Source organism: Suricata suricatta, chromosome 2 (assembly GCF_006229205.1).
Source record: "Suricata suricatta isolate VVHF042 chromosome 2, meerkat_22Aug2017_6uvM2_HiC, whole genome shotgun sequence".
Classification (NCBI taxonomy): Eukaryota; Metazoa; Chordata; class Mammalia; order Carnivora; family Herpestidae; genus Suricata; species Suricata suricatta.
The window spans coordinates 158,578,783-158,606,179 of NC_043701.1; the positions used below are offsets into that span (position 1 = coordinate 158,578,783).

Genomic DNA, 27,397 nt, shown 5'->3' on the forward strand with positions numbered 1-27,397 from the left:
GTACTGGCCCTGTTGCATCCTCTTCCTTTGCTTAAAAGCTACTCAAGGTAACATCTACAGGTTCCAAGACCCAGCCTGAGCTTGAGTCAGTCTCGGTCCAGGAGGCTCATGGCTGAAAGATCCATACTACGGTCTTCCTAAGAATCTATTTTGTGGCCCTGGGATTCCTGAGGCAGATTTTAACTTCAAAGCAATTTCAGAACCCAGGATACCAGTCTTTCCAGGGAAGGTATTCAGCAGAAAACCTCTCTTTTTAGTATCTAAGACTTGACTGCACAAGATATAATTATAAAGCAAAATAGCGAACTCCAGAAGCTACATCCTCAAATGCCCCAAAGGTTGTAGACATGCTGCATATTCCCACAGAGTATATTCTTACACCCACTACTTATTTGCTCCAGGAACCAGGTACAGGAAAGGACAAATCCATGCCACCCGTATCCTCTGCACAGCTCTAATGGAAGCCACTGTGCTCTGGCCCTTTCTCCACACCCACTGGTCTGACGCGGACTACAGCCCCACAGTGGAAGGGCGGTGAGTAGGGACAGATAAAAGTTTCCTGTATAACAGGAAACTTGATCTATTTCTCTCTCCCTTTCCAACACTGATTAACAAGGAAGTGTTCAGAGCAGAGGTAGAGGGTCAATGTAAAGTGCAAGAAACTCTCAAAATCGATTTTGAGGATTAAGATCCAAATTCAAAATTCCTTCTCACTAACAAAGGTTAGGGAAGTTTGCAAGGTTTCTCTCTTTCCCCACCTCTGCATGCTCTCCCTCTTGTATGTGCACATGGTTTAAGAAAGTTAAGTCTATTCCTTCAGGGCCATACTCAAAAGAGCAAGTAACAATATTAATAACATGCCCAAGAAATTCTGCCATTTTGCTGGCTCCTCCTGAGTCATCACAAAAACGGCACTGATCCTAAACATCAGTTTGTGGAACACTACTCGCTTCTGTGCTCATGCAGAAATGTGTGGACTTAATCAAGTATCCTTGGTGAAACGGTTTACGGTCCATCTTTAGAAGTTCGTGTCTATCAGAGTGAGGGGAGAAATACTTGGAATTTCATTGAGACATGGCCACAACTATTCAATTTAAATTGCTTCCTTTTTTTAAATGTTTATTTATTTTTGAGAGAGAGAGCACAAGCGAGGGAGGCCGGGGGTGGGGGTGGAACAGAGGATTCCAAATGGCCTCTGTGGTGACAGCAGAGAATCGTGAGATCATGGCCTGAGCCAACACTGGATGCTTAACCAACTGAGCCACAAGGCGCCCTTTAAATCACTTCCGTTTACTCTGGTTCCGATGACAACTTTATGTAATGTTACCTGGTGACAGGGAGTCAAAATGGGGGCTATTTGACATCTGTCTCTTAATCTCTCTACCGCAACTCCTGCTTGATTATTATATATTAATAAACAGTAATGTTGCTCACAAAGCCATATCAGCTTTTAAGGGAAAAAAAGATTAATGTAGTCGGAAGTGTGGCTACAACATGGGGCTGTGGAAAGAGATGCTGGACTTACAATCAGGTGACATAACTTCACCTCTGAAGCCAAAAGTTTTCATCTGCAGGGAACATTCTTTGAATCCCACTTTCATTATTTATTAAACGCAGTTAATAATATCCACTCTGCTATCAGGTCTGTGGTGAGGATCAGATGAGAATGTATTTGTGAGCAAATACCATAGAAATTATAAAATGCTATGCAAATATAAGGCGTTATTATTATCGGCACGATCTGCTGTTACCAAAGTCTCTCCAGAGGTTAGCACTTTTAAAAATCCAAAAAAAAATCTAGTTGTCCAAATGGGCCAAGTCCATTCATCTTACTGTAAACAGTCTACTTCTTGAAAGGTCAACTTACCTCGGTGGAGGGGAAGACTGTTCAATTCTTGGGATGTAAATTCACAGATACAGACAAGGAGCCTCTCTCCTTGTTTTAGACTGGGGATGGTCACAATTTCCACAAAACTGCTGGGGAACTGTCCTGAAAGTAAGAACAAACATTTCCAACACTGAAATTTCATTTTCTGTGTACCAGAACATAATAACTTTTTTTCTTGAGCCCATTTTTAGGCACTGGATTGAAAACTGAGTACTCGTAATTGGAGAATCTGCTATAGTAAAATACAGCACACAAAATTTCATTCATGCAGAGCAGAGAGAATACAATTCATTCCAATCAGCATTGATTGAGTGCTATTCCAGACAAGGCACACTGCAGAGGGAAAAATGAGTAAGACTGTCTTGGCTCTCAAAGATCTTAAATCTAATTTGGACATAAACAATAACTCAATTACTAAATCTAGTTGACACAAGAAAGGTGCACAGATTGCTGTGGAAGCTAGAGAAGGTAGAAAATGGTTCAGGAAGAATACGAAAAATTTTATGAAAAAAATTACTTTTGAGTCTGCAGATGGGTAGGGGTTTAATAGGTAGTAGTAGACAGGGCCTATCCATTGGAAAGCATCAGAAAGTTTAAGGATTCCACTTTCTACATATCTCTTGGATCCATCCACTTATCTCCAGACCCATCACCTTGGGCCAGGTCAGTGGCAGGTCTCACCTGGGTTACTGCAACAACCTCCCAGGCTGCCTCCCTGCCCTTGGTTTTGTCCTTCCCTATCACTTTTCAAACTGAAGCAGTGAGCTTTCTGAAATCTGATGGTGCTTAGAGCACCTGGACTGTATCCCATCCCATAACTCCACACCATGGCACACACTGTCCTCCACGATCCAGCTCCTGCTCCTCTCCCCAGCACCGTCCCCCTCCTCAACCGTTCACACCTCATGCCAGACTGCACTTTTCTCGGACCCTCCATGCTCTTTGGCATACCAGGGCCTTTGGATAAGCAATTCTCTCTATCCTCTTTGTCTTGCTGACTCTTACTCATCATTTTGGTCTTAGCTGAGCTATCATTTCTATTGAGAAATAATTCGTTCTCTCCCAAATGTGGGTTAAGTGTTAACAGAGTCTATATAACAAACTGCAGCCCAGAATTACATAAATCCATGTAAGTTAAGGACTGGATTTAACACAGGTACATAGCGTGGGGTAAAAACCTTCACCCTTCGCTAGGCTAATTAGTGAAAGAAACAGGGACTAACATATATTTTAAAGACTGGAAGAAAGGAAACTGGGTGCATAAGAAGTGGAAGGTAGCTGCACCTAGCAGGAAGAGCTTTAATAAATTTGCACCAAACAGGGATCTAAGAAGGAGTGAAAAGGATGCATCATGCTCCCTGGAAAAACAGAATGAAAGAAAGGGTAAAAAACGTTTGAGGAAGACAGCCAGAGAAAACATGGTGGAGAGTGACTTATGTTCGAAGAAATCACAGATGAAGACTGGTAGTGGAAAGTACTGGCAAACTACGGGGTTCTGAATAAAGAAGTAACATGTATTTTCAGAAGGTAAACAGGGGCACTGGGGAGCACAAAGAATCAAGGCCTGGGAAGGATAAGTAAAGATGTGAACAGAAAACCGCCTGGGGCAGCTGGTATCGAACTATCTCAGCCTTTGGAAGGAGCCAATAAGGAGAGATGGATTGATAACAAACATTCTCTCCTCACTGGCAAAAACCACAATAAAGACAAATAAAAAACACAAAAGGATTCTGAAGTTTACTGACTTAGGCTTCCCATTTAAGCTTTATTTTTAATATGGAAAGATTAGAGGTCCTGGGGTCTATTTTTGTACCTGAGGAATTATGAGCCTCTTACCTGTAACATCTTCTTTCTTTCCTAGAAGCCAAAATTCATCCACCACCGCCAACACCTCAATAATGTCTCCCACAAAGAGCGGTAGTTCCTCTGATACACTAGGGCAAAAGTCAAAGATGGCCCGAACCACTGAGCCAGCCTCCATGTTTTATAACCTGGAAACACAGATCAAAAGAAATCGGAAAGTGTAACTGTATAAGACATTGGACTATAGGTCAATATTCTGAGAATGATAAAGCTTAAGAAATAAAGACACTTAGAATCAAGTCAAAGCTAAGCAAGTAAGAAGTTGGTATTTTATACGTTGAAGAAATTTAAGTACTGTCTCACAAAAATGAATGATTTCCTCATATATTCTTCATTTGATTCTCATGGCAATTCTGGTATTGTAAGAAAAAAAAAAGTGACCTTTATCTGTGAGGGACAGAAAAGGTACAAGTTGGGAAACGTAGACTTCTCAATAGGCCTGATGGGACCAATAAGGAAATTAACAGTTTTCAAGTACAGTCAATATGGTACTTTTAAAATATGGTATTTAAAACTTAAGGGTTTTGGTAAAAGACTCAAATACTGAGAACAAACTGAGGGTTGATGGGGGGTGGGGGAGAGGGGAAAATGGGTGATGGGCATGGAGGAGGGCACTTGTTGAGATGAACACTGGGTGATATATGGAAACCAACCTGACAATAAATTATATTTAAAAAAATAAAAATAAATAAAAAGTAAGGGCTCGGGGGCACCTGGGTGACTCAGTCTGGTTAAGCGTCTAACTTCGGCCCAGGTCATGATCTCACCGCTTGGGAGTTGGAGCCCCGTGTTGAGCTCTGTGCTGACAGCTCAGAGCCCGGAGCCTGCCTCAGATTCTGTGTGTGTGTCTCTCTCTGCCCCTCCCCCGGTCAGGCTCTGTCTGTCTGTCTCTTTCTCAAAAACAAAAAATAAATATTACAAAAAAAAAGTTTTAAGTAGGGGTTTTTAATATGGCATTTCATTTATTTCCCCAGAACTATCTTAAAAATTAGGATACCTATGCTCAGCAAGTTGAAAAACTGAAACTTAATTTGTCACAGAGTTCATAGCAGCAGGGTTCAGGCTCCTACTTACCACACACACACACACACACACACACACACACACAGGAATGTGGGATTACACCTCAATGGCACAGATGTAAAACATACTGAATAGTAAAAATCCATGAAAAGAACAAGAAAGGGCAATATAACAATGGCACTTCCAGATGAGATTTAGTACACTAGACCAGATCAAGAATGTGTTTTCAGTTCAAAGACACCTTCAGTTCAAAGACACTAGATTCAAAGACATAGTAGTATCCTTGCACTGTTAAGGGGTCTGTCACCTTGACATGTGCCCAGGGAGCCTCCTCAATACATGTTTAAGCAACAGAAAGGGAGGAAAGAGTGAGCATGTGCTCAGCCATCAACAATCAGGGGTGATGAGCAACCTATCTCCCTGGTGTTTCACAGAGAGCACCTGACGCTCTCCAGAGTGTCCAGGCCTCAAGCCTATTTTCCTTTATTCACCTCAAGTATCTGTCTGGTATTGGTAGAGATAAGGCTTCTAACTTTTGTTACACATATAACTATGATGACATCAAAAAGCACTAATGCCTAGTTACCAAAAAAAAAAAAAAAAAGATGGTTATAGCTCTGTTGAGTTTATTATCTAAGAAAACAAAGATGTAGACAAACATGGTAGGCCTATGATAAATAGTTGAGGATAATGAAGTGGAGCACCCTGACGATTTTAATAAATCATGCAACACAATTAAATATTGCATATTTAATTTGTACTGTTGAGTAAAAGGAACTTATCCCTGTGTTACTGGAACTTTTTGTCTATAATGAGATGACTTGGGTCCACAGTGGAAAAGAGAAGTGGCAGGTAACACACCCTACATCTTCTGCCCTCTGTATTTTCTTTAGGTATTAGAAAAAGTTGAATTACAATCCCATGCTGAGGAGTCAGCATAATATAAATGCACAGTAACCAGGCGTCTGGAGTAAGGAATGAAAGTTCGAATGCCAGTTCCGGCTTTTATTATTATTTCACCTTGGATCAACTACTTAAGCTCTCTGGGCTAGTTTCCTGTTCAGAAAAATGAGGATAATTATACTTTCATAATAATCATCAGAAGGATGTTGATGATAAAAATGGTAATAATGTCTAATATTTATTGAGCACTTACTATGTGCCATGTACTGTGCGAGGCCCCTCACTGGTCCCCACCACAATCCTATCCTATATTATTGGTTTCCATTTTGCAGATGAGGACATGGGGTCAGAGAGGTGATCTGTCCAAGGTCACACAGTAAGTCAGAGCTGGAACGGAAACCCAGATCTACCTAAAGCCTTAACCAGAATGCTGATAGTGTGAAAGCACCTCAGACAGGGCTGATATAGGATGTGCTCGATAAATGTGAGCAGTTATTACTAGGCATTATTTTTATGATCAGTTACAAGCTCAAATCTGTCTCACTGATATATCACCAGAAATGTGTTATTTCAAACCAGAAACACCACAGAATCTACCATTTCAACATGTCAAAACTTTTAAACAGATTTAGCTTTGACCATGTTTAAAAACAGACACGTTATAGGGGCACCTGGGTGGCTCAGACAGTTAAGTGTCCAACTTCAGCTCAGGTCATAATCTCATGGATAGTGAGTTCAAGCCCTGCATCTGGCTCTGTGCTGACAGTTCAGAACCTGGAGCCTGCTTCAGATTCTGTGTCTCCCTATCTCTCTGCCCCTTCCCCACTCATGCTCTTTCTGTCTTTCTCTCTCAAAAATAAACATTAAAAACACATTATATACCTCTCTTCCTTCTCTAGTAGGAAAGACACTGAACATAATTTACTCTTTGAGGACGCAAGTTCGTGATTAAGACCATAACTTTAGTATACTGTGTTGTGATGCACAATACCAGTACTGTGTAACTTTTGGGTCTTTCTCTTTTGCTGTCAGCCATCCCTCTGCTATCAGTTACCTCCTCAGTCAGCTTTTCTACCCTCTTTCTAGACTGCTGTTTATAGTGTGCTGGGGAGGAAAGACCATACAGACACCACCACACTTATTAGAAGTTCCTAGATAAATAAAATGTAAACAAGCTCTACAGGAAAACCTAACAAACTCTTCTGTGGTGGTAAACTACATGTGTTAGTTAGCTAGAGTTTTTCAACAGTTATTTTTCATGTGCTCTGAGGCCCCTTTCTTATTTTCTGGCTGTCTTCCAAACAGCTGAGGTTGCCAGATGTCAGATTTCCGCGTTAAGGGTGGTGTCATAAATATATTTTTTTAAACAAGCAAAATATTTTGCAAACCTCTTAGCCATCTATATGTTATCAACACACCTCCCCAAGGTTGGTCCATGGTAATATTATTTTACTTCTTTTACTACATTTTCTCAAATTCCATCTCACTCTCAGACTAAATACATACCTCGTTATCTGAAATGTCAAAGAGAGAATTAGCATTCGCTTTGTAGGATGTAAGAGACAGACCCTGTTAAACTGAGGAATAAACTTTGTGATCTGAAGGAGTTAAATCTTCTCCCTGACAACCTTTCACTGCACCAGAAAATGACTCAGAAGCAGAGGAGGGTCTGGCTCAATGAATACTGTTACTGACTGACCTCCTACCCTGTTGGAAGGAGTGCGTAATCGCTGAGGAATACACACCCTGAAGGGTGCTGGAGCCAGAGCCCGGCCAAAGTACAGCATTCGTGTGTGAGACTGGAAAGGAGGTCTCGGTGCCCTCTGGTTTACGTGGAATACCATGAATTTCATCTCCGTCTTCTTTGCTCTGTAAACGCTGTGAAGAGAAACTACTATTGTTCCTGTCTGGGCCGTTTTAGAGTCCTGGACAGATATTTTGAAACTTAATCATAAATAGCTTATATAAGCTGTTCTACCAACTCCAGATGGAAGTAAAAAGAACTTCAGAGGAAATCAGAACACAGCTGGGCTTGAGAGAAAGCAGAGGAAAGAACTGCCCATACGGCAGGATGTCAGTGACAGCAGAAAAGTCAGCTATGAAAACACCACCTTCTCTTGCTGGTGAATGTCTGCATTTCCTTTGGAGAGTCATTCTACATTTGAGATACTAAGGCCCTTAATTCTTCAAGCTCTTTTAGAACACAGAACCCTAAGAGGGTAGAGATTTTTGTGTGTTTAGCTCGCCGGTCTAAAGCAGTGCTCAACATGTAACATGCTTTCAAATTTTTAGCAAGCAAATGATTTATCAAACTTTAGAAAAATATACAAAACTGTTCATAACAAAATCTCAACTTCCAGTTATCCAAAGCTAAATTAACCACCTCTTTTGCACAAATAGTTTGACCTTCCAGTTCATATAATAGCATCATATAAATCTTCCAGATCAAATACTACCCTGGACTTCATCTTCTACAGTTGATGGTACACTAATAGCAATAGCTACTATTTGATAATCTACCATGTGCCATACACTGAACTGGAAGCTTGAATCACTGCTGCATTCCGAGGTAGGCAGCAAGGCCCCAGAGTCGGCATGCCTGGGTTCAAATCCCAGTGCCACCACTGGGCAATATATCTAACATATATATTATAAATACATATATATTTCTCTCATAATATATATCTACATATAATATTATGTCTGTATATCTATTTGCTATACCTCTAGAAAATAAACAGCTAAGCCAGACCAAGAATTCAGGTCTGTTTGACTCCATCCAGTGCCCATGTTCTTTTTACTGTAAGTGTCACATCTCTGAAATCTCCCTGGTTCTTCCTTCAAAATCTTCTAGACTTCCATTTTCCTCTCTTTGGTTCTCAAACATTTTATTATGAAAATTTTCAAAGAGTGAACTTAAAAGAGTTTTACACCCACCACCTACATTCGACCATCCGCATCTTACTGCAGTTATTTTATCACACACCATCTCTCTTTACCCATTTATCAATCCATGTTATTTTTCGACACATTGTAAATATTTTATTTTTGATGCATTTCAAAATAAACCACAGACATTTCCCTCCAGCACTTTGGCATATATATCTTAACTAGAGGTCATTATCTGTTTCCTCTTTTTTCTTTTTATGTCTGTTTATTTTGGGGGAGGGGGAGAGAGAGAGAGAGAGACAGAGTGCAAGCAGGGGAGGGCAGAGAGAGGGAGACACAGAATCTGAAGCAGACTCCAGGCTCTGCGCTGTCAGCATGGAGCACGACATGGAACTCCAAACAGGAACCATGAGATCATGACGTGAGACGAATTCAGACACTTAACCCACTGAACCACCCAGGTGGCCCTGTTTACATTTTTTATTGTTGTTTTTAAGTGTTGTTTTCCTCTTTTCTTGGCCAAGGTACAATTCAGTTCTCCCCACTGTCAATGAACCTAGTTAATCTTTTAAACCACTGACTTTTACATATTGTTCAATAGGTAAAAATTCACTAGGTCTTTCTGTATTCCCTAATTTATTCACATATTCAACAAATATTTATCAAGCCTAATGGACTCAGTCAAATTCCCATGCAGGCTAAAACTCTGGTTGTACTTTGATGGCCCTTTAACAATATTCTTTAAATATTTATTCTCTAATCCTGTTGGTGGCTGACAGGAGCATTCAACTCCCCTCCACTGTCCTCAACAGTTCAACTCCTATCCCGAAGTGTCTATTCTACTTAGAGAAAAATAAAACCCTGCAGATAACCTAATCATTATTCTCAGAAGATTTCGCTTTCTCTTTCTCTTAGAGTGAGAGAGGAGAGAGATTTTCTTAAATTTGCACTTTTTTTGTTTTTAGTGACTCAATATTTTAACACTATCAACTGATATACTTGGCAGCTACATCTTAATCCAGTTTTACTCCCATGATGTACCAAAGAATATTCAAGATATAGTTCCTGCCCCCAAGAAGCTTAGCTTAGTCCCCCCATTTTCCCAAAATGTGTTCTGAGGACATTAATCAGCTCCTAATCCAAGAGTTCCATGGTCACTATAAACTTGGGGAAAGCTATGGACTGACTGTATTTCCCTAGGAGGGGCATAAAATACTACTATATCAAAGACTGAGACAATTCAGTTAAGCATCTTTTTTTTCTTTTTAGATTTTTATTGTTTGTTTTTGAGAGGGGGGCAGGGGCAAAGAGAGAGGAAGACACAGAACCAGAAGAAGGCTCCAGGCTCTGAGCTGTCAGCACAGAGCCCAACATGGGTCTCAAACCCACAAACGGTGAGATCATGACCTGAGCCGAAGTCGATCACCTGACCAATAGAGGCACCCAGGTTCCCCCCTCCCTTTTATTCATTAAAAAAAATGTTTATTCATTTATTCTGAGAGAGAGAGAGAGAGAATATCCCAAGTAGGCTCAGTGCTGAGCCTGACTCAGGACTCAATCCCATGAACCATGAGATCATAACCTGAGCCAAAATCAAGAGTTGTATGCTTAACCAACTGAGCTACCCAGGCACCCGCTAAGAATCCTTTGAAAACCAGCTTTCTTAATCTGTCTGCCCACAGCACACGTTTTTGTTTTGTTTTGTTTCACCTCACCCCACTTGAGTAGCCCTCAGTGCAATCCTGCAATCAAAATGCTCTCTGCTCCCATAAAGTACTTTCTGCCCGGAATTTTTTCATTTATTTACATGCTCCTTCTCTTCTCCATGGTGGGTTCCCCATCTTTCCACATATTTAAGACTCCCCACTCTCCACATTCTCCAACTGATGCCTGCCTCTCATGCTCATGCCCCTGTAGTCCTTGCTCTTATGTCACTTTGCAGATATCTGAGATATCACACTGCACATGTAGAGGTTACAGTCATGACAGTGAATGTATTGGTGAGAACATACTTAGAAATAAATCACATTTTAAAATGTATATCACAGGGGATACCTGGGTGGCTCAGTCGGTTAAGCATCTCTCTCTTGATTTCAGCTCAGGTCATGATCTCACGGTTCATGAGTTCAAGGCCCACACTGGGCTCTGTGCTGACAGTGTGGAGCCTGTTTGGGATTCTCTCTTCTCTCTCTCTGCCCCTTCCGATTTATAGGTGTGCTTTCTCTCTCTCTCTCTCAAAATAAATAAAAATCTAAAAAAATAATAAAGTAAAACGTATATCATGGGGCACCTGACTCTGTCAGTTGGTTAAGCAACCGCCTCTTGATTTCAGCTCAGGTCGTGATCTCATGGTACGTGAGTTCAAGCTCCACATTAGGCTCCACGCTGACAGTATGGAGCATACTTAGGATTCTTTCTCCCTCTCTCTCTCTCTCTGCCCCTCCTCCCACTTAATCTCTCTCTCTTTCTTTCAAAATAAACTTTTCAAATTAAAATAAAATGTACAACACACAACCCAGTATCCATGAACAGACGAAAAAACAAAATGTAGCATACCCTCCTACACTCAGTAGGAATGCAAACTGGTGCCGCCATTCTGGAAAACAGTATGAGGTTCCTCAGAAAGTTAAGAATAGAACTACCGTACAATCCAGCAACTGCATTACCAAGTATTTATCCAAAAGATACCAAAATACTAATTTGAGAACTACATACACCCCAATGTTTATAGCAGCATTATCAACAATAGCCAAAGTACGGAGGGAACCCAAATGTCCATCAACTGATGAATGGATAAAGAAGATGTGGTGTGGGTACACACACATACACGCGTGCGCACGCGCGCACACACACCCACACACACACCCGGAATATAACTCAGCCATAAAAAAGAATGAAATCTCACCATTTGCCATAATGTGGATGGAACTAGAAAGGATTATGCTAAGTGAAGTCAGTCAGAGAGGGACAAACATATGATTTTGTTCATATGTGGAATTTAAGAAACAAAAATAAACATGGGGAGAAAAAAAAAGGAGGTAAACCAAGAAACAGACTCTTAACTATAGAGAACAAAGTGATGGTTACCAGAGGGGAGGTGGGTGAGGGGCTGGGTTAAATGGGTGATGGGTATTAAGGAGGGCACTTGTAATGAGCACCTGGTGTCGTACGTAAGTGATAAATCACTAGATTCTACATCTGAAACTAATATTGTGCTGCATATTAACAAGCTTGAATTTAAATAAAACTTGGGAAAAAAAAGAAAAAAATCATGGTGTACACATACAATGGAACATCAATCAGCCTTAAAAAGAGAGGACAGTCTGGCATACGTTTCAATGTGGATAAAACTTGGAGACACGACGCTAAGTCACAAAAAGGCAAATACTGTGTAATTTCATTTATATGATGATTCAAGAACAGTCAAACTCAAAGTAACAGAAAGTAGAATAGCAGTTCCCAAGGACTGGGGTGAGGGGAAATGAGTATGGAGTTTCAGTTGGGGAAGATGAAAGGGTTCTGGAGATGGACGGTGGTGATGGCTGCACAACAATGGGAATATACTTCATGCCACAGAGCTGTACACTTAACACTGGTTAAAATGGTTAAAATGGGGGGGCGCCTGGGTGGCTCAGTCAGTTTAAGCGTCCAACTCTGAAGTTCTGCTCAGGTCATAATCTCATGGTTTATGGGTTTGAGCCCGTGCTGACAGCACAGAGCCTGTGTGGGATTCTCCCTCTCCCTCTCTGCCCCTTCCCATGCCCCCCTAAAATAAATGAACTTAAAAATTTTTTTTAATGTTTAAAATGCTAAATCTTATGTTCTATATATTTACCACAGTAAAAAAGAGTTCTTAAAATGTATGTCATAGAAGTGAGAGAAGGCCTAGGGAACTTTGGTAATTTTTAATAAGCAACATATCTACAAGTCTGAACGTATGACTGAAAAATACCCTGAGATCACAAACTATAAACTTTTACCCTAATAGATAGCGATATCACACAGCTTAATAAGTAATTTCCAAACCAGCTTTTTGAGAAAAGAGCTGAGCCTGCTACAGATGGAGGACACTGAACAAGCCTGGGCTGGATGTCTTCCATTTCCCTCCTGGGCCTGTCCTCCACCCTGTGCTGTGCTCCTCAGAGCCGACCCACAAGAACCGCATCAAGGTGCTCCCTTGTCTCCAGCCTCCAATTGGGTTCAGCCAACGGGGGACACAGCAGAAGAGCTGACGGCAGAAGGACAATGAGGTCGGGGTGTTTATTCCCCAGGCGCCTTCCCTGCTGGGCTATCAGTTAACTCCTGGTTCCCTGGGATGGCTCTCCTGCAAGCCTGAGGTTGTTACTTTCCCCAAACCTGTCCATTCCATTCTAGAAGGACCTCCTCAAATGATCCACCTTCAGCGTGCCTTCCATACTTTGCTAGGCCCCTGATGGATACATGCCCAAAGGAATTTTCAGGATCTCTGAGAATTGTGCATGAAAAAAATGGGCACAAAGAATACATAAAACTATAAAATCGGTTTCCTAAATCCACTTCTAAATCCAGATGAGAGATAAGAGCTAGAGATACAAATTTTGAAACTTTTAAAAATATTAATAAAATTATTGATGCCTGGATTGTTCCACTAAAAAAAAAAAAAGGCCTCACTTTTGATGGATCTGGTACATGGGACTCAGACTCTAAATTCTCATTGCAAAATTCTGAGCCATCTGTTTTACCATTAGGAAAGTAGGATACAATGTAGGAGAGTTTGGAAAATTTATTCCTTCAAAAAGTATTGGTGACACTTTCAATATTCTTCCTAATATATCCCAATTCATAGCATAAGTCTAAATCCTGGCATTCCAAAACAAAATTTCTGAAGAGGTTTCCTAAACGAAGGACTGCTGTTTCTCCTTTCTTGCTTCTTGTTTGGTCCTGCAAGTGGGAAGCCCTGGAGAAGATACACCTCTGCCCACCCGACAAAAGCTGGAAAAGAGGGCCTTCTTGATGAGGACTCTGCAGTATAGGTTCCTTCAAAGGAACACACTTTCATGAGCATGTGGGAATTTCTTTATGTCTTGAAACTGACTTTACCAAAAAATTACCTTTGGGGATAGAATTCCATTTAAAAATTTTTAAGTCTTAGCAATGAGAAATAATATTTATTTCAAAAAGCAATTGTCAGGGGCACCGGGATGGCTCAGTGGGCTAAGTGTCCGACTCTTGATATAGGTTCAAGTCATGATCCCAGCGTTGTGGGATTGACCTCTGTGTTGGGCTCCATGCTGAGCATGGAGCCTCCTTAAGACTCACTCTCACTCTCTCTCTCTCTCTGCGCCCCTGTCCCCAACTCATGTGCTCTCTCTTAAATTTAAAAAAAAAAAAAGTTAATTATGCAGTTCTCTTATTCTTAACAATACAGGGCTAAAAAGAATAGTCTCTTTGCTTTATGTGAAAGGGTCAGAGGTGTCAAAAAATGAAGTTTAAATCTGTTTCAGGAAGGAAATGAGAAAAGCTAGGAAAACAACATTTCCTGTTCTGGTTTATGTCACCGGAGTTCATTTTGGACAGAAGGGCAACATTCACTGCCAGGTGATTACTCAGATAACTAGCAGCGGATGAGGAGGAAACTTACAACCCATCTTGATCGGGGTGTCCCCCATGAGGCTGAGCAGCACAGTCAGGGCCAGCCTGTCCTCCTCCAACAGAATCTTCTGTCTACTGCTCTCCTGATAACACCTGCACTGACTCCCAACATGTACTTTGGTTAAACAAGCTATGGAATGCTAGACTTCTAGGGAAAACTGAAAAGCCTGTTCTGATTTAGATGGAAAGATCAGTTATAAGGTAGGAAAGGAATCTGCTATCATAAACTGTCTTACAATTTATATTACATTTGCTTACTGCAAACTGGTCCCAAGTTGGAAGGCAGCAACATCAACAGACCGACAGGATATATATCCAACTTTCTGCCAATCATGGAAGAGCCCTTCAGTCTCCTTGAGGGTTTAAACCAAACACTTCTCATTTAAAATAAAGCAGTAGCTAAAAAGCTATTTTAAAAAAATTTGTTTATATATCTCTACATCAATTTTGTCTTTTTCACAAAATTCCACTGGTGGAGGAAGGTCCCAAAGTTAATATTTCAGGATCTATCAAGTTTGAGGATATTTCCATTAAAGAAATATTTTCAGGAGCACCTGGTTGGCTCAGTTGGTTAGGCGTCTGATTTTGGCTCAGGTCATGATCTCACGGTTCATGGGTTCGAGCCCCACATCAGGTTCTGTGCTGAAAGCTCAGAGCCTAGAGCCTGTTTCAGATTTTGTGTCTCCCTCGCTCTTGGCCCCTCCCCCACTCATGCTCTGCCTGTCTCAAAAATAAAAATAAACTATATAAAAAATTTAAAAAAATATTTTCAGATGGGACGACCTAATAGTTCCTTAGGTGCTATTTCAGGTACACATTTCTTAAACTGTGCATGAATCTCAACTATGGGTGGAAATTTAAGAATTGCTGACACATACGTAAATACATTGGACGTGACTGAGCTAAGCAGTTTAGTGATACATGAAAATCCACAGCCCCACTAGGCTGTGTGTGTAATAAATGCCCAGATAACACATCCCTTAGCAGTTGCAGAAGTGCAGATGAAGGTGACGCTACGACATGAAACTTAAGGGTGAGGCTGCAGATAAAGGCGAACATGTGATGACAGGCAGTTTGTAGGGCTGTTTCCAGGGAACGCCAAGAAAACGTAACCCAGTGTTCCAAACTGTGAGGATAACTGTTACAAAGATCTGCAAGGTAGGCCTCTTGTTTCTTTTCCTTATCTGTTTCTAGTGCAAGCTAGCTCTGTGCTAAAGAAAAAGGTTTAAAAGGACATGAGGAGTTTCTCTACCCTTCAGCCTACTTTGTAAAATACTCTTTATATTTTCGAAGGAAGAATCAGGAAAGGAACTCTGAAAACGGAAGATTCTGAGGAAGAAAACTAGGAAACACACTCCAACTAAAGTACATCATAGCTGAGACCATTCTTAGGGTGGGTGACTTAGGTCATCTCAAGGGGCACTACCGTCCACACGCCATGGAAAACATCCACACACCACCAGCTTTATGGAAACAACGAAAACTAACACTTGGGGCACCTGGGTGGCTCAGCTGGTTGGGTAGCTGACTCTTGATTTCAGTTCAGGTTCTGATATCAGGATCATGGGATCAAGCCCAGCGTCCGGCTCTGCAACAGGGCCTGCTTAAGACTCTCCCCCCACTCCCCCGGCTCGCATGCACTCTCTCTATAAAAATTTTTTAATTAAATCTTAAAAAAAAAAAAAAACACCGAACACACGCTCAGTTGCCTCAGTTGTGCACACGCTTGCCGTTTATAGAAACTAGAGCCATTATACTTGAAACGAAAATGTACATATGGAATCTTCTGGTAGTTTCTATTTAAGATGAACCAGAGAGTAACACCAAGACATGGCAAACCCAAAGAATGACTGATTCCTCAGTGTCAACAAGAAGGATTTAATGTCCTAAATCAGGATGTTCAAACCTAAAATTCAACAATAAAAAGGCTCATATTATGTGAAAAAAACTCTGCTAGGAGCAGAGGGAGCAGTGGAAGGATGTGCAAAGAAAAACAACGTATCTATGTGGAAACCCTGAATCTGGGAGTGACATGCAAATAGTAGCTAGGATAAGACAAAAGGAGAAAAAACAGGTGGGAGATTTACAGGACAGACTGCCATGACAGATGGAAAACAAAGATGACATTTTAATAATAAGATTACAGAACTGCTACAAAAACCACCAATCAGGTCTGTCAGCTGATACAAGCTGGAACTCCCTAACAAACAGAAATGCACACAATCACAGGGCAACTAAGTAACTGCGTCCTAGGGATCGCATGGCGTCTTTTACTGGGCCTTCTGGGCAGCTAGCGGGGCTGATCGTTGTGAATCCTGACAAAAGAAATTAAGGACATAGTTCAGGACTTTGCCTCTTGTGCATACTGTTTTGTTCTGCTTTTTTTTTAGTCATGAATAAGGGAGTTTTATCAAATTTTTTCTGTATCTGATACTAATGTTTTTAGACAATCATGTTTTCTCTCTTTTCTGTTAATGTGGCAAATCACATTGATTCTCAAATGTTAAATCACCCTTACATTCCTGGAATAAACCCTATTTGCTTATGATGTATTATTTTTTTTTTAATTAACTTATTTTTTTTAGTAATCTCTACACCCAACGTGTGCTTGAACTCACAATCCTGAGATCAAGAGTCACACACTCCTTCTACTGGGCCAGACAGGTGTCCCTATTATTCTTTTTATACAGTGCAAATTTTAATTTGCTACTGTTTTGTTCAAGATTTTACACCTATGCTCCCAAAAGGATATTAGCCTGTAATCTTTTCTTTAAATGTCCTTGTCAGATTTGTGTATAAGGGATAGGCCTGCTGCTAAAGAACTGGGAAGTGTTCCTTTCTCCTCTATTTTCTGAAAAAGTCTATGTAAGACTGGTATTGTTTCAACCTTACATATTTGATAGAATTATCCGCAAAATAACCTGGGCCTGTAGAACTTCAAGGAAAGGTTTTTAATTAAATATTCAATATTCTCTTATTCAGATATAGGGCTACTGAAAATTTATATTCTTGTCTCAGTTAGTAAGTTGTATTTTTCAAGGCATGTGCCCATTTAATCCAAGCTATCAAATTTACTGGCATAAAATTGTTCACAATATTCCTTTGCTGACCTTTTACTATCTGTATGATCTGTAATGATATTGGATTTTTTGTTTTCTCTCCTTTTTTTCGTAGTCTTGCTAGGAGATTATCAATTTTATTGATCTTTTCAAAGAATCAATGATTGACATTGTTAAATATCTCTATTGTTTGTTCTCTATTTCACTGATTTCTTCTTCTATTTGTTATTTCCTTCCTTCAATCTTAGATTTCATTTGTTCTTTTTCTCATTCCTGTGAAAACTTAGATAACAGATTTTAAATCCTTCTTCTTTTCAAATATAAGCATCTAGGACTTTCCCTCTAAACACTGCTTTACCTGCATCCCACAGCTTCTGATATGATGCTTTCACTTTCATTCAACCAAAAATATTTTCCAATTTCCCATATGATTTATTCCTTTAACTATGAGTTATTTAGAAGTGCACTGTTTACTTTCCAAATATCAAGAGATCTTTCTTGGTTATTAATTTCCAGTTTAATTCTGCTGTGGTCAGAAAACATGCTCTGTATTATTTCAAATGTACTGAGATGTTTTATGGCCCACCATATGGTCTATTGTAGTAAGGGCTCTATCCACACTTGAAAATAATGTATATTCTGCAGTTGTTGAGAATTGTGTTCTATAAACAATGTCAGTCAGGTTAAGGTGATTAATGGCAGCATTCACATCATAAATATCCTTGTTGATTTTCATCTACTTGCTCTGTCAATACTGAGAAGGGGAATTAAACTCCTAACTCTTATTGGGATTTGCTTGTTTTTTCTCCTTAATTCTGTTAGTTTTGCTTTGTGTATTTTGAAGCTCTGTTATTAGCACATTTTGAATTTTTCAATCATTTTGATGAAATGACATTTATCATAACAATATATCTCTCTTTATCTTGTAATACTCCTTAAAGTCTACTTTCTCTGACATTAATATAGCCATGTTAGCTTTTTCCACCCTGTTTACATGGTTTAAATTTTTTTTTTTTTACTTTCAACATATCTATGCTTTTCTATTTAAACTACATCTCTTTCTTCCTCCAGTTTTATGAAGATATAATTGACATATGACATTGTGTATGTTTAAGGTATACAGCGTGATGATTTGACACATGGTAAAATGATTACCACAATAAAATTAGTTAAGACATCCATCATCTCACAAAATTAGAATTTTTGTGTAGTGAGAACACTGAAAATCTATTATTTTAGCAATTTTCAAGTATACAATACAGTACTATTAACTACAGTCACCATCTGTAGATTATATCCCCAGAACTTATTCATTTTATAACTGGAAGTTTGTACTCTTTGACCATTATCCCCCATTTCTCCCATCCCTCAGCCCCCAGCAACCATCATTCTATTCTGTTTCTATGAGTTTGGCTTTCTTTTAATTCCACATATAAGTGAGCTCATACAGTATTTGTCTTTCTCTGACTTATTTCTCAAATGCCTCTTTTAAACAATTGATAAATCTGATCATTTATACTTATAAATTAAAATATGTAGACCATTTATATTTAGTGTTATTGATATGGCATTTGCTTTCTACTTGTCCCATTTGTTTGCTCCTTCTTTCCTGAATTATTTTGAGCTAGTCAAATATTTTTTAATATTCCATTTCATTTCCTCTACTGGCTTCTTAGCTACACTTCTGGATTTCTCAAGTGGTTGTTCTAGGGATTACAATATGCATCTACTTGGAATTAATATTATACCACTTTACATATACTGTATGAACCGTACAAGAATACAATTCCATTTTACCACTCCATCCTCTACCTTGTGTTACTTCTATCATATATACTACCTCTACATATTTGTGGTAGCCTTAAAGTATCTCCACAAATTCTTAGATTCTACTCCCTTGAAAGAGAGGGGGCACAGTTCCTCTCCTCTTAATGGTGGACTTTGCTAGTGACTCATTTCTAAATTACAGAATGTCATGGTAGTGATAGTATGTGATTTCCAAGACTAGGTTGTGAGGACACTCGGACAGCCTTATGGAGGGCCCTACATGATGAAAAATAAAGCCTCCTGCCAACGGCCAGTTAAGATCTTAAAAGGAAAGCTGAGAGCCCCAGTCAGGATTTTGGATCAGTGTAGCCCCAGACAATATCTTGATAGCAATTCATGACCGACTCTGAGCCAGAGCTATCCAGGTAAGCCACTCTTGAGTTCCCAGCCCACAGTAACTGTAGGATAATAAATGCTTATTGTTTTAAACCATTGATTTTGGAGATAATCTGTTACACAGCAATAAACAATTGGTACAATATATTATAAACTCCATAATACAACCCCATTTTTGTTATAATCAGTTGTCCTTTGAATAAAGAAACAAAAGTCTTACACATTTACCTATATAATTACCATTTCTACTGCTCTTTATTCCTTTCTACAGATCAGAGTTTCTTTCAGGTATCATTTCCCTCCAGCCTAAAGAATATCCTTTAGCCTTTCTTGCAGTATTAAGTCTGCTGGCAACAAATGCTCTCAGCTTTAGTTTATCTGAAAATACTTTTATTTTACTTCCATTTCTGAAAAGCATTTTTGCTTAGTATAATATTTTGGATTGACAGTTTCGTTTTTCTTCTCTCAAACTTTAGAGATGTTGTTCTACTATCTACTGCCAATTTCAGATAAGAAGTCAGCTATTATCTCTGTACATCTCTTTTTACTCTGACTACTCTAAGATTTTTCTTTTTAATCTCTGGTTTTCAACAGCTGAGTACAATGTGCTTGGGTGTTGTTTTCTTCATATTAACTATATGAGGTTCACTGAGGTTTTTGGATTTGTGGGTTGATGTCTGTCACTAAATTTGGGGAAATTTTGGTCATTATTTCCTCAAATATTTCTTCCTCGTCTTTCTTCCTATATTTATGGGACTCCAATTAGACATATGTTAAACTATTTGATACTGTCTCACAGTCACTACAGCTTTGTTATCCCCTAGCTCCAATCTTTTTGCTCTTGACTTTTCATTTTAGATAACTTCTATTTATCTGCCTTTTAGTTCACTGGATTCTTTCTTCTGCATGTCTCTCCTGCTCTCATGAATCCATCCAGTTCATCTTTATTTTAGCTAATGTACTCTTCAGTCCTAGAATTTCTGGACTCTTTTTAATAGTTCCGTTTCTCTGCCAATGTTGCCCATATATTCATTAATCATGTCCATCTCTTCTTTTAAATATTTGAACACATCTATATCAGCTGCTTTAAATTCCTTATGTGCTAAATCCATCATCTGGACCATCACACGGTGTGTTGTATGTTTTCTCTGCAGTATGGGTCACATTTTTGCTTGTCATAGTTTCAGTTCCTTGTGTTTTAGTAATTTTTGTTGTATGCTAAGTATGGTGGATTATTATGTTGTGTTCCTTTAACGGGTGTTGAATGTTGGTTTGACAAGCAGTTAAATTACTAGAAGTTCCTCTTGATCCTGACAGGTATGGTTTTATGCCATGTCAGGTGGGTTTATTTTGGTTTTGTACCTAGCCTTAAGGTATGGCCTTTACTCTAGGGTACTTTTTTTAAGTTTATGTATTTATTTAGAGAGAGAGTGAGAGAAAGTGGGGGAGAGAATCCCAAGCAGGCTCTACACCATCACTGCAGAGCCCAATGCAGAGCCTGAACTCGGGAATCATGAGCTCATGACCTGAGCCAAAGTTGGATGCCTGACTGATCCACCAGGTGCCTCTACTCCAGGGTATTGTTCTCACTCCTAAAGTTGTCCTCTCTGGGATCCCAAATGAAAGCCTCAAGTGCTCACCAAGTTCTCTCACTCTGACGGGACTAGAACAACATTTCTCAGCACTGTGCACCCTCAGGTGTCCTTGTGCACCTCTCAGCCCCACAGCAGCCACTTGGCGTCAGGTCTCACAGAGACTTGCCCTGTGCATGCCCAACCTGACCCTTGGCCAAGGAACTAAGGTAAGTCCCCAAGCAGATTCCTGTCCCCTACACCTATATGCTGCTCCTCCTCCTTCTGTACCCTGCTCTATAAATCAGTCTTTTTGGTAGCCCCGAACTCTGAGTTCTTCCTCCTCTGTTCAGTGAGACCATTGCTCTCTCTTGAGCTCCACCTTCCTGGGCTGTAACTGGGAAAATGTTCCCAAGCAAAGAGCCATGGTGAATATGGGACCCACCTGGTACTTCCTTTCTTTCCAGAATCACAGACCTCTGCTGCCTATTGTTTGATGCCTGAAAACAGCTACCTCCTGTGTCTTCCCAGTTTTATAGCTGTTTACTGTGAGAATATACGTCTGATACCAGTATTTCCATCTAGGAGAGAGAGAGAAACATTCAGACCATTTTGTATTTGCAAATGTTTCACATTAAACTTCTCGAGTTTATAGAGTATCTTTCTTTTTTTAACTCTAAATTTTAAACCTCTGAATTTTGTACTACTGAGTACAGGGAAGGAAAGACTCCAATGATACCTAAAATTAAATATGCCAACAACCAGGTGGAAGAGAACTTAGGTAAAATAGGACTTAGATGAATAAATATTTAATGTCTTTACACCATAGGGCTGTGAATTAAAATAGATATCAGTAACAGAAAACAAAGCAAGGCCTGTGAATCAGTGGAGCGCCCTAATTCACAATGTGTTCCAACCCTCTAACAACATCTTTGGCGCGCCCTGACAGCTTTTAGTCGTTTCTGTACCATGTCTCTTCACGTCTGTACTCATGCCCTGTCCAGCTATTTCCTGTACTGATAACACATATAAGTACAAAATACTCTTGTTGATCAAACTGCTGTTCAAAATTCATCACCTTCTTTATAACAGAATGACAACAAACCCATGCCCTTTGCTGTATGACTGTATAGTGCCTCCCACTGTGGACAGAGTATAGTTGTCTGTCACATTTTTGTTGGACTGGCCACGTGACTTGCTTTGACAAATGGAGCGCCAGTGGAGAGAACATGAGCAGCTTTAAACCATATTATATGATTTGGCCTGCCCCTGTGTGCTCTAATACCCACCAAGAGAAGAGCATGCCCTGGGAAGTTACTGCCCTTTCAGCCAGGGCCCCAGAAGGAGGACGAGGGGAAAGAGGTTTGAACCTAAATGAAAGCCTTTTGAGTTCTACCTGGCCCAGCGTAGATTAGCCAAACTGCAGCCTGAGACCCATGAGAATGAAAGCAAATGAAACCATTGAGACTTCCAAGTTTTTGTTGCACAGCCAAAAAAAATATATATATTTTTTTTTTTAATAAAAAAAAAAGGACACAATATAGATACTAGATGTTTTGACTGGACCAGCTGGGCACCTCACTCTTCCATCAAACACACATAACTCTTATCATCTAGATAAACTCTTAGTATCTCTTATGATCCAACTTAAGTAATACCTCCTCTTTGAAGCCTATAGGATTAGACTTTATCTCCTCTACACTTTATAGGGCAAAGTATCTTTTTGTCTATTTTATTCATTAATGTAAATCAAGTACCTAGAGCAATGCCTGGTACACAGCAGGTCACGCATGAATACTTGCAGAATGAATGATATAACACACTGAACTGCTTTAAATTTTTTTAATGTTTGTTTGTTTTTGAAAGAGAGACAGAGCATGAGAGGGGGAGGGGCAGAGAGAGAGGAAACACAAAATCTGAAGCAGGCTCCAGGCTCTGAGCTGTCAGCACAGAGCCTGATGCAGGGCTTGAACTCACCAACTGTGAGATCATGACCTGAGCTGAAGTTGGACGCTTAACCAACCAAGCCACCCAGGCGCTCTACCAACTGCTTTAAGTTCTATATCAAAATACATAGTTGCATTCCCGATAATCATGCTATTCTTTCCCACAGAGCTGTATGGGTCTCACAGGCCTCACTTCCAGGTTAGGGAGATTGGGCTTTGATATTTTAGGTATTTGGTAACATCTGAAATGTCTGAGTAGGCAGGCAGAGTGCTCAGAATCAGAATCAGTTGCAAGTGACCAAGCATCTCCAAATAAAAGGAAAAAGTGTGTGTGTGTATGCGTGTGGGTACATACATTTTTTTTTTCAGATGAAGATGAAGGTAGTCTAAGAAAAGTAATTATGGTTGTTTCTCTTCATATATATTTTTTTTTATCTTTTTGGGTTTTTTATTTTTATTTTTTGAGAGACAGGGAGAGACCAAGCACAAGTCGAGGAAGGGCAGTGAGAGAGGAAGACACAGAATCCAAAGCAGGCTCCAGGCTCCTAGCTGTCAGCACAGAGCCTGATGCGGGGCTTGAACTCACAAACCACAAGATCATGACCTGACCCAAAGTCAGACACTTATCCGACTAAGCCACCCAGGCACCTCTTAATGTATTTTGTTAAAAACATGTTTACTAAGTTATAATTCTCATACTATACAATTCATCCTCTTGAAGTGTACAATTCAATGGATTTTAGTATATTCCCAGAAATACACCACCTTTATCATTATCAATTTTTAGAACATTCTCACTTTTTTTTTTTTTAAGAACGAGAGCAAGCAAGTGACTATGAGTGGGGGAGATAGGGTTGGAGGGGGAGGGAGAGGGAGGGAGAGGGAAGGAGAGGAAGGGGGAGTCAAAGAGAGAGAGTGTGTATCCCAGGCAGGCTCCAAGATCACGGAAGATCCTGATGCAGGACTTGATCCCACAACACTGGGATCATGACTTGAGCCAAAACCAAGAGTCAGATGCTCGACCAACTGAGCCACCCTGAAGCCCCCATCTTCCCTATCTTAAAAAGAAACTCCATACCCATTAGCAGTCACTTCCAATTTCTCCCCAGCAGTCTTCCCACCTTTCCCACTCCACCTCCAGCCCAGGGAAACCAGTAATTTACACTCTGTAAATTGCTATTCTATAAATGCTCTGTATAGATATGCCTATTCTGGACATTTCATATAAATGGAATCATACAATATGTGGTCTTTTGTGACTTAATAACATTTTCAAGGTCTTCCTGTCATTTTCAAATGTAGATATGATCTGCTTAAAACATATGTAATAATTAAGAGCACAGACTACAAAGCCAGACTGCCCCAGATTTATATCCTGGCTCCATCCCTTATTGGAATAATAATTTCAGGTGAATTACTCAATTTCCCAGTGCCCTAATGTCCTCATCTGTAAAATGGATATAATAATAGAACTTGCCTCATAGGGTCAGAGTGAAATTGAAATGAGTTCATATGTAAAGCACTTAGAATAATAGTACCTTACACAGAGTAACCATTATACAGATGTTGGTTGCTATTATTATCACCATCTGTGTTAAAGAGAACGGAATTGTGGATAAATAGTTTTCTCAAAATCTTTTTCATAGCTTTGGGATATGTTTTGGTATTCAGGTTTGAAAATGAGTGTCTCTGTAGGAAGAAATGGGGAATGACTACTAATGAGTACAGGGTTTCTTTTTAGGGTGAAGCAAACGTTCTTGGATTAGATAGTGGTTATGGTTGCATAATTTGTGAACACACTTTAAAAAACATTTAGTTGTACACTTTAAGAGGGTGAATTTTATAGTTTCTGAATTATCTCGATTTCTACAATTGTCTTTCCTATTTCCAAAATTTATATACTTAAAGCAAAATAGTGAACATATGAATATTCTGACTTGAAAAAAGTAGAAATTTAAATAGCTTCCCTATTTCTGCCCACACACTACTTTCCCCCATAGTTTCTCCGGTGCTTCTCCTGTGTCTTAAAAATGTTCTATACTTGTGTTTTAGACCTGCTATGTGTTGCAGATGGAGGGTAAGTAAACAGTGTTTGGTTACATGGATCTTACTGGGAAGAACGATAAAAAAGAGCAAATTTAAAAAGAGAAATCATATTAAATTGTATTAAGGAGTAACTACATCATAACAGTTAAGAGCTCATACTCTAAAATCAAAGAGAATTATGTTCGATTTCTGGCTCCACCATTTGTCAAACTATGTGACGTGAGGCAAGTTACTTAAACCACTCTGAACCTTAGCTTCCTCATCTGTAAACTGAAGATAATAATAGTAATTTACTTTATAGGGTGTTAGGAGGATTAACTTTAATCATGTAGATAAAACACTGAATACATTTCCTGGCAAATAGTAAGCATTCATATATTTTGTAAATGTCAGCTATGAGCAGGATGATGACGATGATGATAATGAATGAGGAGGAGGGGGAGGAGGAGGAGAACCATCACTGAAACTGATTGTTACAGAGGAGGAGCAACTTTGGGGGGGGAGGGGATGCTCATTGCCCAAAGTTGCTACAATCTTCTTGAGAAGGGGGAACAATGTGATTCTGTGGTTACTGGTCACAAGGACAAAGTAATTGACACCCCTCTGCTCTAAGCTCTAAATGAGCTGTATATTCACAACAGACCCACAAGGATTTGGCAGCAATTTACAAACGAGATCCCTGCATATGGATCCAAGCAAACCTTTGCCAAATGCCTTCCAGGGATAGGAGAGGGATATAAAATTAATTTATTTATTCTAAAAAAAATCCTGAACTTCTAGAGACATCATTGACACTAATGTTAAATTCTTCAAATGCACTGACCTTTTAAAAATTCCTCTTTTGGGGTGCCTGGTTGAGCAACCAGCTCTTGATTTTGGCTCAAAATCTTGATTAGGTCATGATCTCATGGTTCAGGCTCCATGCTGACATTGCAGAGCCTGCTTGGGATTCTCTCTCTGCCTCTCTCTCTGAACCTCCCACCTCATGCTCTCTCTCAAACTAAATAAACATACATGAAAAATTATTTGAAAATTGCTCTTTGGGGCTGGAAGGTACAAATTTGAGACTGCCATTGCCATTGCCCTACCTCAGACTCTCACCACCTCTTCCTTGGGATCACTGTGACATCTTCCTAACTGGTTCCCTACCAGTCTCATTTCCTTCTGTTCTGGTTTCCACACTGCGGCTAGGATTATCCTTTTAAACACAAACTTCTATCATTCTCTGCTGCTTGAATTTCCACAAGGGATTCCCAACCACCACTTATAGAAGTAGCTAAAACGTCTCTGCAGACTGTACAAAACTCATCGTCACCTAGTCCTCGCTCACAAGTTCAGCCTCATTTCCAGACACGCACCCCCCCCATACACCCTAGACTCCAGCCTCACTAAAATGCTGGCAACACTCTGCAAGGCACTACAGTTTTACAACACACATTATTACAATATAATAACCTACAAGTTGCTTTTCAAACACATTATCTCATGTGTGTATTGCTGCTATCTGTGATCAGATGTGAATGTGAAGTGCTTATTTTTACTGCTACTTCACCACTGCAAGGAAAAACAATCAGTAAACTATCCAATTGCTCTGATTAACACTTTAATTGTGAATAATAAATATATTTGACTTTGTTAGTATTCTGAGTACCAAAAGAGAATCCAGACCAAGCCTAACTCTCACCTACAGAATGTAAGAATAGAGTCTGAACATTCTGGTAAAAGTGAGCCCAGAGATTTCATTCCTTTAGTGTTATCAATGCCTGAAAGCACACCTCTTAAATTAAGCAGACAGCCTTATAATAAAATTATTTAAAATACTTAAATTGATTACGTCTTGCTCATTCTGTGTTAAAATGTTTAGCCTTGGTTTATTAACCATTTAGCTTTGAAACCAGATGAAAATACTGACATCGAAATACTGTATTCTTACAATCTCCAAGTCACTGAATCCACAAATCCAAGAACCACCTTGTACTTCCACGATTTTCATTCTTTGTACTTTGATATTGACTCGCTACCCCACAGAACTAACACAGCTGACTAGCAGGTCAAGTTGGCAAGACTAAGAAAAATGAGACAAAACTGGACTTCTTCCCATCGACAGTGGTCCAGCTTTCATAATTACCGAACACCACCAACACCACCAGCATCACCTAGGCGGCGGCAGCAACAAGTAATGAGAACTACGGTTTTGAAAGGCATGTGTATTATTAGTACTATACTCCCCAGGCCCGCTAGCTGCTTGAGGATACAGGACCCCAACAGCCACTAACCAAAGTCTGGTTTTAATGTAAACTCCTTCTCCTCTTACCTGACCCTTCGGGGATTCCGTTTCCTGATAAGCAGATCTAAACTGTAAGACAATAATATCCCAAGGAGGTTCTGGCAGTGAGCCCCAGAAATCCTTAAAGC

At 39.7% G+C, this 27,397-nt stretch overlaps 1 protein-coding gene across 4 annotated transcripts in view; it reads right to left on the reverse strand.

The window, feature by feature from the left end:
- Nucleotides 1-27,397, reverse strand: part of DNMBP (dynamin binding protein) — a 106,770-nt gene that overhangs the window by 68,471 nt on the left and 10,902 nt on the right. For 2 of the 4 annotated variants that reach the window (XM_029932364.1, XM_029932366.1), the window contains exons 2-3: nucleotides 3,725-3,879; nucleotides 1,868-1,990 (exon numbers count right to left, since the gene is read on the reverse strand). In XM_029932364.1, coding sequence (XP_029788224.1) covers nucleotides 1,868-1,990; nucleotides 3,725-3,869 — 268 coding nt within the window. In that variant the 5' untranslated portion in view covers nucleotides 3,870-3,879. Of the gene's footprint in view, nucleotides 1-1,867; nucleotides 1,991-3,724; nucleotides 3,880-21,435; nucleotides 21,572-27,397 lie in introns of all 4 variants that reach the window. The other 2 variants (XM_029932365.1, XM_029932367.1) reach the window with 2 other exon arrangements.